The sequence below is a fragment of the Marmota flaviventris genome, chromosome 2 (genome assembly GCF_047511675.1).
Source record: "Marmota flaviventris isolate mMarFla1 chromosome 2, mMarFla1.hap1, whole genome shotgun sequence".
Classification (NCBI taxonomy): domain Eukaryota; kingdom Metazoa; phylum Chordata; class Mammalia; order Rodentia; family Sciuridae; genus Marmota; species Marmota flaviventris.
This window is the reverse complement of record NC_092499.1, coordinates 58,112,094-58,124,979: the sequence shown is the minus strand read 5'-3', so window position 1 is coordinate 58,124,979 and position 12,886 is coordinate 58,112,094. Positions and strand designations below refer to the sequence as shown.

Below are 12,886 nucleotides of genomic sequence, written 5' to 3'. Positions count from 1 at the left end.
TTTTTTTCCTCTTAATAATGTGATAGAATAAAACATATTCTCTCCTTTTTAATAATCTATTAACATATTTTTTCTTCAAAATACAACTGAAGGAGACTCAGACTACTGTTCCTAACCCTTTGTTTCTTTTGTTCCCATGTTCTTGGTACAAATATCTATGTTCATCACACTGAAGCCTTCTTGTTTATAATCTTTGAGAACAGTGAGCATGAATTATTTATATTTGGCTCTAGAACAACAAAGGGCAAATAGGTTTTAAAAATTATACAAACTAGATACTCCAGCTTCTGTGTATAATAGAAATACAACAAAGGAATTGAAGGTATTCAGTTGACGGTGGAAATGGAAGAAATCATGAAGACCTTATAAGTTATAAAAATAAGAAAAAATAATAACATAGTTATTGACTTAAATTGAATTTGTTTCTAAGTGCTCTGGAAATTAGAGCAAAACATACTTAGTAATTCCAGAAAGATATAAAACTTGCTCAAATAAAAAAACTCATGTATCGAAAAATCATAATGTATCAAAGAATAAATTTTATATTTTGAGTTGAAATATTATGATCCAGACAGGTATCATAAGATGACTACCCAATTTAATATAGAAATGGAATTTTAGGAATCTGGAGTTAACTTGTTATACAGCTTATCTTAATACAACATTTCAGTTTATTCCTTAGCAAGAATTGGATTAGAAAGAGGAAACAAAAGGTAGCCAGAGGTAGAGGTGCTGGGGAATTGATGATATTGGATGAGGAATGGAAGACTGAGTCTGACTGAGCAGAGATTAGGACTGTGACAGGAAGGGAAAGATAGATTGTGGGCTTGGATCTTGGAGCACTCAGGCCTTCAGTGGGGCTGTGGCCTCCTTGTGTCCTTTCACACTGCCTCCCTGTGCTGCAGACTGTCCTTGTTTGCTTCTGGCTAGGGTGCTGTCCTCAGAGCTGTTCTCTACCACTTCATGATTTTTCTGCCATTTCTTGGCAAATATGGCATCTGGTAATGCTGTTCTAAAGAGACTGAAATGGAACAGTGCAGAGGAGGATCAAATTATTGAATAGCTTGAGCAGCAAGTGGTTCTTCTTCAGGAGCAAGCAATTTTGCTGGCACTATTGAGAAAAAAGAAGAAACTTCTAATTGAAAATACTAAATGGAAGAAAGAAACTAAGAACTGAAACAAGAGCTAATTCAAGCCGAACTTCAAAATGGCGTGGAGCAAATACCATTCCCCTCTGGTACTTTACTACAAGTGAATTCCATGATTTCTGAAAATGTGATACAGTCTACACCAGTAACAACTGTATCTTCTGGCACCAAAGAACAGATAAAAGGAAAAGAAGAAGAAAAGAAAGAGAAAACTGAAAGGAAAGGAGAGAAGGAGAAAAAAAGAGCAATCATTAGAAGAAAGTGCTCACTCTAAGCCAATAGATGTTTCCTATCTGGATCCTCAAATTGGTTGCATTATTTCTGCCAAAAAATACCCGATACAGATTTTTGCATATAGAAAAAGTAGATGTTGGAGAAATAGCCCCCAGAACAGTTGTCAGTGCCCTGGTGAATCATGTTCCCTTTGAAAAGATGCAGAATCAAATGATTTCACTTTATAAACTGAGACCTGTGGAGATGAGGGGTGTACCATCTCAAATAATGGGAATGTGTGATGTTTCACCAGAAGTGGATAGTTTGGCTCCTCTTAGCAGGTCTCTTCCTGGAGACTGAATGACTTTTGATACTTTCCCTGGAGAGACTGACAAGGAGATGAATCCTAAGTAGATGATTGGAGATCAGATCAAACCTGACCTGCACACTAATTAGTAGCATGTGGCTCCAAAAAAGGAGCTCCCTCTGAGGAGAAAGGGAAGGGAGCAAACAGGGTTCAATTTATGACCAACAGTGAAGTCAAATAAGATAAAGTGCTTCTATTAATGAAATACAGTGGGAATATATTTGTCACTTTAAAAAAAAAAGAGTTGGATTAAATCTGGACAAATATTCTGGTGTTCAAAGATTTTAAACTAGGGAATTAAATATATTTTTGGTTTTTTGTGTTTTTTTTTAATAATAGGATATAGATATAATCCTATTAATGCAAGGGTGCCAATATTTTGAATTGCTTTAAGGTCCTGACTTTTATTCCCATTTTGGTTAAAGACCATATTTTTTCTGTTTATATTTAGAAATATCAAAACTCGTGCTAATATCTTGTATTTATTCCTCAACATTTTTGGATTCCGTCCACCCCTTGAAATTTAACACTGTATGAGAGAATATTTGGGATTGAAAAATAATGTTAAGATAATATATCCTCACAGACTCAGAGCTTTGAATGCATTGATTCTAGAAGGGTCTTGATTAAATAAATGTGTAATTTAAAAACTCTTGCATTCTGATAAATTCTCAAAATTAAGTTTCTTATGAAATAAGATATCTGAGGGAATAGATATGGATACTTATTATTCTCCATTTAAATATCAGAGATTAACAACCAAACCCTGGGGTGTTTGGTAATTAAAACTAAGTCACTCTTTCTGTTAAAAACTACCCAAAGATTTCAGTGAAGTTCTATTTGTTTGTAATACTGGAAATACAATGTCTTCCATATGACAATAATGAAGACATTGGTAGAGTAAATTGCTTTGTTAAATGAGATGTGTTTAGAAAGGGAGAGGAAAGGTAGAATTTAGCCATCATTTATTACCAATCATGAAATAATCAAAATCTTACTACAGACACCTATCACAAACCATCTCATAAAGCTGTTCTGTAATCCCTAGTCCATTTGCCTAGTTCATTTGCCTAAAAACGTATTGCCTATACAATTCTTCACTGCTGATGGTTACTTAAACAATATATAGTAGAAGCTAATATGTTTAAACAAAATTAATGGTATGAATTTATTGAAAAAGGCTATTGTTGCAAAATATTCAGTAAAATAAATTGTACATGCTGTGTGCCTAGTAGCATTTAGGGTTTCATAGAAGATAAGAGGATTATAGTGAAGCTTTCTTATCCATCAAATAGTTTATTTTTCATTTGGGGCAATAAATTAGTAACAAAATAAAAGTTAAAAGTAATACACAACAAAATGTATATCAGGCCCATTCTCTAGGTGAACAAGGGAGAGAATACAGAGGGTATTTTAACCCTCTGTATTAAAATAAAATAAAAGTTTCTGTGGAAGAGAAGAAATGCAAAGCATCCATCAGAAGAGGTAAGTAAATAGAAAATGGAAGACAGTTTAGCCAACACATGAGAATGGAGGGTGATCTTCTCATGGGAGAGTGGGGAGAGTGATGCAACCAAAGAGTTAAAGGTCTAAATAAGTGAATTGATATAGATCAGGGAAGCAGACAGCCTGATGAAAGCCCTGCTTTAGGAAAAGTTCTTGGATACTGATGCAAATTCAACTTGATACCAGAAGGTATTGTAACAGTTTGAAGAAAATGAACTGACATTGTTTGAGATATCATTGCAATTATATGTTGAAAAATAATATCAATGGATGCATGTAGTCATTTCTATTCAAGCAGAAAATAATGGTTTTATAATTTCCCACTTTGTATGTGTGTATAAAACAAATGATGCTAACAATTGCCTATCAATATACATAGATCTTGCCTAGAGCAAGATAATTTAGACACATCCTCATCTTTCACGAAATGTGCAACTCAAATTAATGAGTCTGTGTAAATGATTATGATAAAAATGTGATTTATATGCAAGTGATCTCCAGACTTTGGAGTAAACCAAATGACAAATTAATTCTTGTGAACTTGATAATTCCAAGTATCTATTGGAAATGTGCATGCACCTTTTAGGACATATACTTAAATTACTTATCTAAAACAAATATAATACATATTTATAGTAAAATAATTAAAAGTAAAATTATGTTAAGGACTTAATGAAAGGTCAGAAGTAGGCAATAGTAATAATAAGTAATGTTTAAGCAAATTATACTGTAATTTATATGAAATAATATTAAAAATCATGCTATTGCAAAATTCTATGAAAAATTCAGAATATCATCATTATTCATGATATAAGAGAATATATGAGAGCACTTTGGTCATTTAGCCTTTTGTCTGTAATCATTAAGCAAAAGAGATGAGGAAAGTCTTCTTAAATTCCCTCACCTGATTCTTGGGGGAAAGTGATGAGAAGATGAGAATTTTCTAATTTCCCCAAGTGGGGAAAAAGAAGAAAGAAAGAAAAATGTCAATTTTGCTTGGCTATTTCCAGCTGTACAGCATTAGAAATTCCTTGGGGATGATTAATCTTCTAGATTTTAGTATCTTGTGCCTACTAAAGAATAAACAAAATATCTCTGAGGATTTAAAATTACTTTTGAAGAATATTACCCTATCCATCATATTCACTTTTTTTACTATAATAATAATGTGCTGAATCAGCTTTGCTGAATCTAACTTCTCTTGAATATCTTCATGCTATTTCACAAGTTCTAACTTTGTTGATCAAGATAACCTAAGTTTAAATATCTTTTGACACTATATTGTTTTATAAATATTAAGAGCAGAAAATCCTACAGAAAAGGTTTCAAAGTCATTTGCCTAGTAATATAGTTTTTGTCATCACTTCAAAAATACATTAATAAATGTGTAGTTTGTATTCATTGATTGAGACAAATATTGCTATGTACATAAGACATTCAACTTGTTTGGAATTTGAAAGCTTTATTTCAATCAATTCTATTGTCTTTTTCTTATAAAACAAATAGCATTGCCTTTTAAAATCGAATCTAACCTAAGTTAAATATCATTCATTTTGTCTATGCTATAACCCAACTATAATTCTGAGATAATTCAGACCTGGCTTCTATAAACCTAGGTAAAATATTGTTTACATATTATGTATTCAGCAAACATAGATTGACGTGATTGAAGTCTGAATTTATGTTACGTATTTTTAAAGGAATTGTTAATTGAGAAATGCAAGAATAATTGCAGGCAAAGTATATTCCCTGATTGAGAAATAACTTATTAAATATTGACACAATAATCTATCATTATTGATATAATAAGTGATATATGGTAATATGCTTTTTATTGAAACGTATTTTTTACTTTAAGAATATTCCTAAAGATACTATGCACTATTTGGTTTCAAAACTATAACTTGGTCTAAAAATCATGATCACTCTATTAATTTTAACAAAATATCCAATTATTAATTTGATTATAGAATCAATTTTCTGTTAATTCAATCAAAATGGTCGATTCATGCTACCTAAGACAAATAAAATTTCCCTATAAAATTGAACAAAAGAAGCTCCAATGGTGGTTGAAGAAAAGTACCACAGAATTACTTTGTATAATTTATGAAATAATAGAGAAAACTGACATAGAGAAGAAAGATGGGCAGACAGAGAAAAGGGAGGGGAGAGAGTCCAATGAAGACTCCATAGAATATGTCTTGTGAAGCACATAATAGAAAAAGCATTGGGAAAGACTAACTTTAGGTGAAAGTAAAATTTGTACAGTATATACCTTAGGTTTATAAAATACTTACAATATGACCTTTGTCAAACAATAAAAGATAAGAAATTAAAACAGTGGATCAAGAGGAACTTAAAAAAGAAGAAGAAGAGCTCAGTGAGGTCAGGAGAGAGTGCAACATCCTAAGAACTAAAGGACCAGGGTAAAGGTTTTAGAAACAAAAGAACAGAATCCACACCATGGAAAAATAAAGCCAGCACTGTGGAAGAAAAATCTGGGTTATGTCTTACATCAAAGGGGAAAAAGATAGAAAATGATAGATTTTTTAAAAAGAACCTGAAAATGCAAAAAGAAAATGTATAAAATACAAAAAAAAAAGGCCTATAAAGTTGTATGGATAAATATACAATCATTCCTTCATTCAATATTAGCTAAATGAATCAGCCTTATAATTAAAGAATAATTGTCTGTTACCAAGTAAAATTTATTCCTTTAATACAATTTTAATTTAATATTATGAAATCTAATATAACTTACCATCTCAGTAAAGTTAACTTTTAAATTTTTATCTATTGAAATATTGCTTTCATAGTGATTATGATATAAAACTCAAACTCTGATTTCAAATCCTGACTTTACTATTTTCTTGCTGTATAACATAGATCAAATTACTTAACTCCTTTAAATTTTCTAATCTATAATGTGGGGATAATAGTTCCAAATACTTTTTAGGAGTGAGAAGATTAATTCTTTATCTGCAGTGTCTAACATATATTATTGTGTTAATATTATTATCATCCTTACTATCATTTCTATTTACATCATACGAAACTATTGAAAGAGCTGTATCAAATGATGAAATAAAAATGATCTTAATTATATGTTCAAATAACTCTTTTAGAAGAACACTGAGACTTAGATGAAATTAATCTGAAAAACTATACTAAATGATAACATAAGACAAAACAATTAGGGTTAAACTATGAGCTAGTCAGTACATGATTATATGCTATATTTGTTTCCTATGGCCGCTGTAACAAACAATAAATAATCACAAATGTTGTGGCTTAAAGCAGTACAAATTTATTTTTTTATAATTATGGAGAACAGAAATCCAAAATACATAATATGGCAGGACAAAATCAAGATGTCAGTAGACTAGTTCCTTCTGAAAATTCTGGGGGAAAATCCATTTCCTTCTTATAGCTTCTAGAGGCTGCCTGTTATTGACTTGTGGAACTTTCCTCTATCTTCAAAAGCAGCTAACATCTTCTCTACTATGGCCACCTTCTTTCATGTATTAAATCTACTTCTGATTCATAAAGATATGTGTGATTGCATTTTGAACCCACTTGGATAAATCTAGAAAGTTCTCTCCATCTGAAAATACTTATTAATTCCTGCAAATTCACAGATTCTAGAAATTAGGACACAGTTGCCTTTGGATTATATCATGAAGAGCAAGTTAGGAAATGAAAAATGAAACACTATAACGTTCTGCTAATTTTTATTAACAAAAAAAGTTGGAAGTGTTTGTCAAGGAGAAGCAAATTTGAAACAAAACCAAAAATATACAAAATAAAATTTCATGGTTTTATTCTTAGGTGTTTTAAATGTGTATCTACGATTGAAAGGGCAGACAACAATGGAGAATCCATTATGGTCTTCCAGTGGGAATAAAGGACAACGATGGAATGAGGCTCATGTCAATATATATCCAATTACTTCATTTCAGGTAAGAAAAGAAGTCATTTCTGATCATAAATTGCTGTGTTTGAGTGTAACATCAAAGGTAGATTTTAAGAAAATAGTAAAGTATTCAGAAATTCTGTGATTTGAGTATCACACAAATTACATGGATTAGTTTCTCTTTAGTTCTAAAACCTCTCTTAGAAAAAGAAATGTCCATTTCCCTTATTAATTAGCACATACTAAGTAATATGTTTGAATAATAACCTGTAAAAATTTAAGTGATTTTCCTGAACAAAATGTTATATATTTCTATAAAATCACATGTGTATATTTCATACAGTGAAGAAAAACAGTACTGGTTTTCATAATAATGGAATGTGGTAATCAATTCTCAATCTGTTTGAATTTTACTTGATGGAATTTTATAGACTTTTAACAAAATGCATCTCTTTGAGATAATGCCCTTTCATTAATTTTTCACTTTTATCATCCTTGTTTTTCATAAAGAAAGGAAGTAAGGCTTAGGTTGATTATAAAAGAGTAATGATAACAGAGCACTTGCCTATCAGGTATGAGGCCCTGGGTTCAATCCCACTACCACAAAAAAACAAAAACAAAATAAAAATAAAAATAAATCATAGAAGTTTCACTGATTATAATAGTGGCCATCATAGCTAGAAACAATATAGCATAAAACTCTTTCGATAAGTTAATGACACAACTTTAGTGATTCTAATAACTATATAACATATATACATATTCATCTTTATATATGCATATATACATATATAATACCCAAATATTTATTTATTAAAAATATCCAAATATTTTCATATCTTTAAAAGGTAATGAAATATCTTTAATATCTATGAATTCATTAAATACAATCTATAGTACTATTCCTTATTTTGAAAAGATCAAAATGCATTTTATGACAACATATTTATACTGATTTGCATATATTTATAGCATTGAATGTTTTTTACTATTAGTGATTCATTAGGTGCATTTCATTGCTTATGTGGTAAGAGTATAGAAAATCAGAGACTACTTCAATTATGCTAATTTTTAATTAGTAGCACATCCTTTCTTGTAATATAATCTGTAAAAATCCTAATTGCTTTAGAGGTTAACTACTAAATGTAACTAGGATGATAAAAAGGCATACATTCCTTTACAGTTGTAAAGAATAAGAAAGTAAGACTAGCTAATTATCTACAAATACATAAAAGCAACTCAGATCATCTGACTATGGGAAAATAGCAGAATTATTTATTTCTATGTAGGACAACATAGTTGTGAAAATTGACTCTGTGTCAATATATCATTAAACTAAATTCAAATGGGAAGACTGAACCCCAAAGCATTACTAATAAAGGTATCCTTAATATTAAACTGTTTATATATATATATATATATATATGTAAGAATCGAAGAGACTTTCTTTATAAAGAGTTGATAGATGTTCTTCTATATATAATTTTGCTTCCTATATGACTGCCTCCTCAAGGCAAAATTATTAAATCAAATACAGATAAAACAAGGACTTAAGAGAATAGTTATATTAATATTGCCTTCAGGATAATCTTGTATTGACATTTCTATTACTTTAATGAACATCCATGGGGTACCTAGAGGAAAATCATCTACTCCCATAGACAAGAATTCAAAAATACTTTTGGGGTTTCTACAGGTACATTTTTAGGCATCAGGATAAAAAATTGATTGTTTATCTAGATTGGTGGGAATACACATCTAAATACATAAGTCATATGTTGTAATAACTGCAGTAATAGAGATATACCTAACAACAAGAACAGGGAGGAGAAACAAGAACATCTTATTGTATGAGGTGAAACCTGAACTGAGAAGAATTGCAAAGCAGAGAAAGGAGTTCACTCAACAAAGTGCAGATCAAGTCAGGGTCATACTACAGAATCTGCCAGAGAGAAACAATAATGTTTGTCTGGAATCAGTACATAAAAAGTAGTCATGGAATGGTGAGTGATGAGGGTAAGGAACCAAAGGAGATTAGGCCATGAGGAGTCATGAAAGATTTTACTCAGGAGATGACATAATACATGACTCAGCTTGTTGTTTTAAGGTAATGTGTTGCTTAGTATGATGGCTTGTGTCTATAATCCCAGCCTCTTAAGAGACTGATGCATGAGGATCATAGATTCAAGGCCAGTCAGGGCAATTTCCTTCATTGATTCAAAGAGGGAAAAGGGGCTGGCAAACCAGGACATCTTTGTAATGTACAAATAAAATAGGTTGAAGGGATAAAATAAAGAATTGGTACAGACAAGAGGATGAATTTCAAGATATACTTGTATGTAAACCTAACAGAGCATTTTTGTTTGAAATTTTGGAGGTGGAAATGTAGAAATGCATGAATAACAATTTTCAAACTAGGGAGTCTTGAACAATGTTAATGCTTATTATTATTATTATCACTATTATTTATTTTTATTTGTATCTTGTTACTGGGAAATGAACCCAGGGATGCATTTTTATTCTGAGACAGGATCTCACTAAATTGCCCAGACTGGCCTTAACCTGTGATCCTTCTGCCTCAGTCTTCTAAGTAGCTGGAATTACAAGTGTGTACCATCACATTCAGGAACACATTACCTTTAGGAAAGAGAGAGAGAGAGAGAGAGAGAGAGAGAGAGAGAGAGAGAGAGAGAGAGAGAGAGAGGATTCAAGGATGAATATGTTTACTTCTATATTAGACATTTTCTAAAATTGGTGGAATATTATTTTTTAAACCTGCAAGGGATATTGTAGTTTATGTTTATCTGAAGTTTAGGGAAATACATATTTGTAAGTCTTAAGATTATATATGCTAACAAAGATATACGAATGGTTGATATTAACAAGGAAAAGTATACACATGAAAAAAGTGACTAAAGGATAGAACCATATATAGCACTAACTAATCATTAATCATTAAGATGAACTGAAACAGCATCCCACCAAATGGTATGTTTTAGAGTTAATTGGAAAAAGATTCAGACATCCATGAAATTTAAAGAAGATGATGGAACTCAATTTGAAAAGCAGATTTAGTCTAATGGGACTGTTCCTTAGAATGTAACTGGTAAACTTAGAATGGTTTCATCTAAGTCATAAACATAAGAAATCTTTTATAAGTGGATACAGTGTCCAGTCTTGTTAAATTTGGATAAAGTTGTAAGGAAACTGGAAAAATCAACATATTAATTAAAATGGTTTCACTGTGCAGAATTAATACCATTACCTATAGGTGAATATAAAACTATTGCATTTACTCAAATAGTTTTTTTTTCTATCATTTTTTCACATTAGAAAGAGTTCCAATTGTGTTTATATTATTTTATATTGTTTTTGCAAGTGAACCAGGTTCATTATTCAAAATGCAAGAGGAAGAATCCAGAAGTAAATGCTCTGGAATATAAATAATGAGAGGGTTTCTATAGGGGAAAGAAATAAAAGAGGCAAAATGCTACATTCAAGTTCGATGTTGCAGACTTATACAAGGAAGTTGCTTTTATTTGTGATTTGGCCCATCTTATTCCATACTGGCCTGTTTCCAGAATTGCTGATTTAAAAAGTTAACTTTTTGTTACCAGGAAGCATTTTTTAATTTATACTGGTCACTATAAATTCAGAGCAGAAAGTTCTACACTTCACTACAAATGGCAATGTGTTTTCTGTAGCCACAGGTTTTTGTGTACTCAATTACAAAAAGACATGTATAAGAAGGAGATATTCAAGAATGTTCAAATGTATAAAAATTTTATTCATAATGGTCCAAACTTTGGAAAGCTCCTCTCTGCTGCACTCAGCCCTTCTCATTCCAACCTTGAACTCAGAGTGGCCTTCCATAGTTGGTTCTCAGCATGATTACCATTTCTGGGGCTTTTTGTACCTGTTGATAGTTTTTTAGAAATGAAAAATTTATTTTCATTTGGTATCAATTTTGTTTTGCCTAAAGGACATTCCTTAGCATATCTTGAAGTACAAGTTTGTGAAAGATGAATTCTTTTCACCTTTTTAAAAAATCTATTTAAACTGCATTTTAAAAAAATATTTCCTCTGAGTATAACATTCCTACTTTCCTTTCAGAATTTCAAAAATATTCTACTTTCTTGTTGGTATTGTTTTCAAGTATATATCTGTGGATATGCTTGCATTTATTCTTCTGTATGTTGTGTGAGTTTTCTTTGTGGTTGCTTTTAAGATTTTATTTTTATCACTAGTTTTGAGAAATCCAATTATCACATATATGTTTTGGTTTATTTTTAATCTTTTGTTTGCTTGGGGGTCATTGAATTTCTGGATCTATGGGCTTATCATTTTCATAACAGCTGAGGATTTTCTAGTTAATATTTATTCACATATTTTTGCTCCCCCTCTCCAAGCCTCCAATTATAGCTACATAAAGCCACTTAAAGATGTTAAACAACTCATGGACTTTTTCTTCCAGTTTTTCTATTTGGTTTTAATTTGGGTAATTTCTACTGTTTTTATATTCACTAATCATTTCTTTTATGATATCTATCTTTAATCCTATTCAATGTTTTCTTCATCTCAACTGTTTGGCCTCTCACCTCTATAAATTCAATTTGAGTCTTTTTACAGAACATCTTTATGTATTTAGTTAATGTTTTGAGCACATGAAATCCAGTCATTGTAACTATTTTAGTCACTATCTGCTAATACTAATATCTATATCAATTTTAGTTGGTTTCAGTTTATTGATTTTTCTTTTCTTTATGGGTTATTATTTTCTTGATTTTTGCAAATATGGTAATTTGGGTGCCAGACATTATAAATTTTACAGTGATGGGTATGGGATATTTGTTCATTTCTCTAAATATTCTAGAGCTTTGGAGGAATGTGGTTAAGTTACTTACAAACAGTCTAATTGTTTTAAGTCTAAATTTCCAAATTTAAATGAAACTAGAGGGGGACTCTCTATATGTGTTTCTGTCTCTCTCTAATGCTTTATTTCTGATATTTTGTTTCCTGGATATACTCCAGCTGCCTTGTCTTCTGGGTTCTCAGCTCTATCTTCTCAAGTCAGATTTGCTACCATTTTCACCTTGGTTATATCTACTTGCATCATGGTCTCTAAACAGCAATTACGAACTCACATAGTTTGATTTCCACTTCTCAAGGATTATTGTTTTTCATTATCTCATGTCCAGTGTCTAAACACTGTTGTTTCATATACTGTCTAGTTATTTGGTGTTTCAGTTTGAAAGATATATCCGATTTTAGTTACTCTATTTTGGGTGGAATTCAATTAAAAAGTAAAGATTTCAAATAATTGCATTTTAAGCTATTTAAATTACAAAGGGAAGTAAGGGCAAGTAAAATTTTATTTTTTTTTAAATTTTGTCCTCTGTGTTCTCTTATTTCTCAACATATATTTGTGTCCATTGACTAAGGGCTTTTAAAATTTCATAAACCTTGATTATGCAAGAAAACAAAATACACTACTCATCCTATGCCATATTTTTTGTTTTAATTTTGTTTTTTTGTTTTTGTTTTTTGTTATTTCAGAATTACTTCAGAAAACATATTTTTAATTCAAAAAATCATTTACAAACTATCAAGGTACATCTCTTACATTTTGGAATTTTAAATGGCCTATGACTTTGAGCCTCTGTTTCACTAATACTTATATGTTTCCTTTGTTTGAAATTGCATGCCTTTAAATTAGTTTGATCTATAAACCATTTAAAA

At 30.7% G+C, this 12,886-nt stretch overlaps 1 protein-coding gene and 1 pseudogene across 1 annotated transcript in view; both read left to right on the top strand.

Annotated features, from left to right (window-relative positions):
- Positions 1-12,886, top strand: part of Mdga2 (MAM domain containing glycosylphosphatidylinositol anchor 2) — a 759,648-nt gene that overhangs the window by 739,672 nt on the left and 7,090 nt on the right. Inside the window, exon 15 of the mRNA XM_027929596.2 lies at positions 7,063-7,193. Within this exon, the coding sequence (XP_027785397.1) occupies positions 7,063-7,193 (131 nt within the window). The remainder of the gene's footprint in view (positions 1-7,062; positions 7,194-12,886) is intronic.
- Positions 992-1,909, top strand: LOC114088038 (aminoacyl tRNA synthase complex-interacting multifunctional protein 1 pseudogene; annotated as a pseudogene).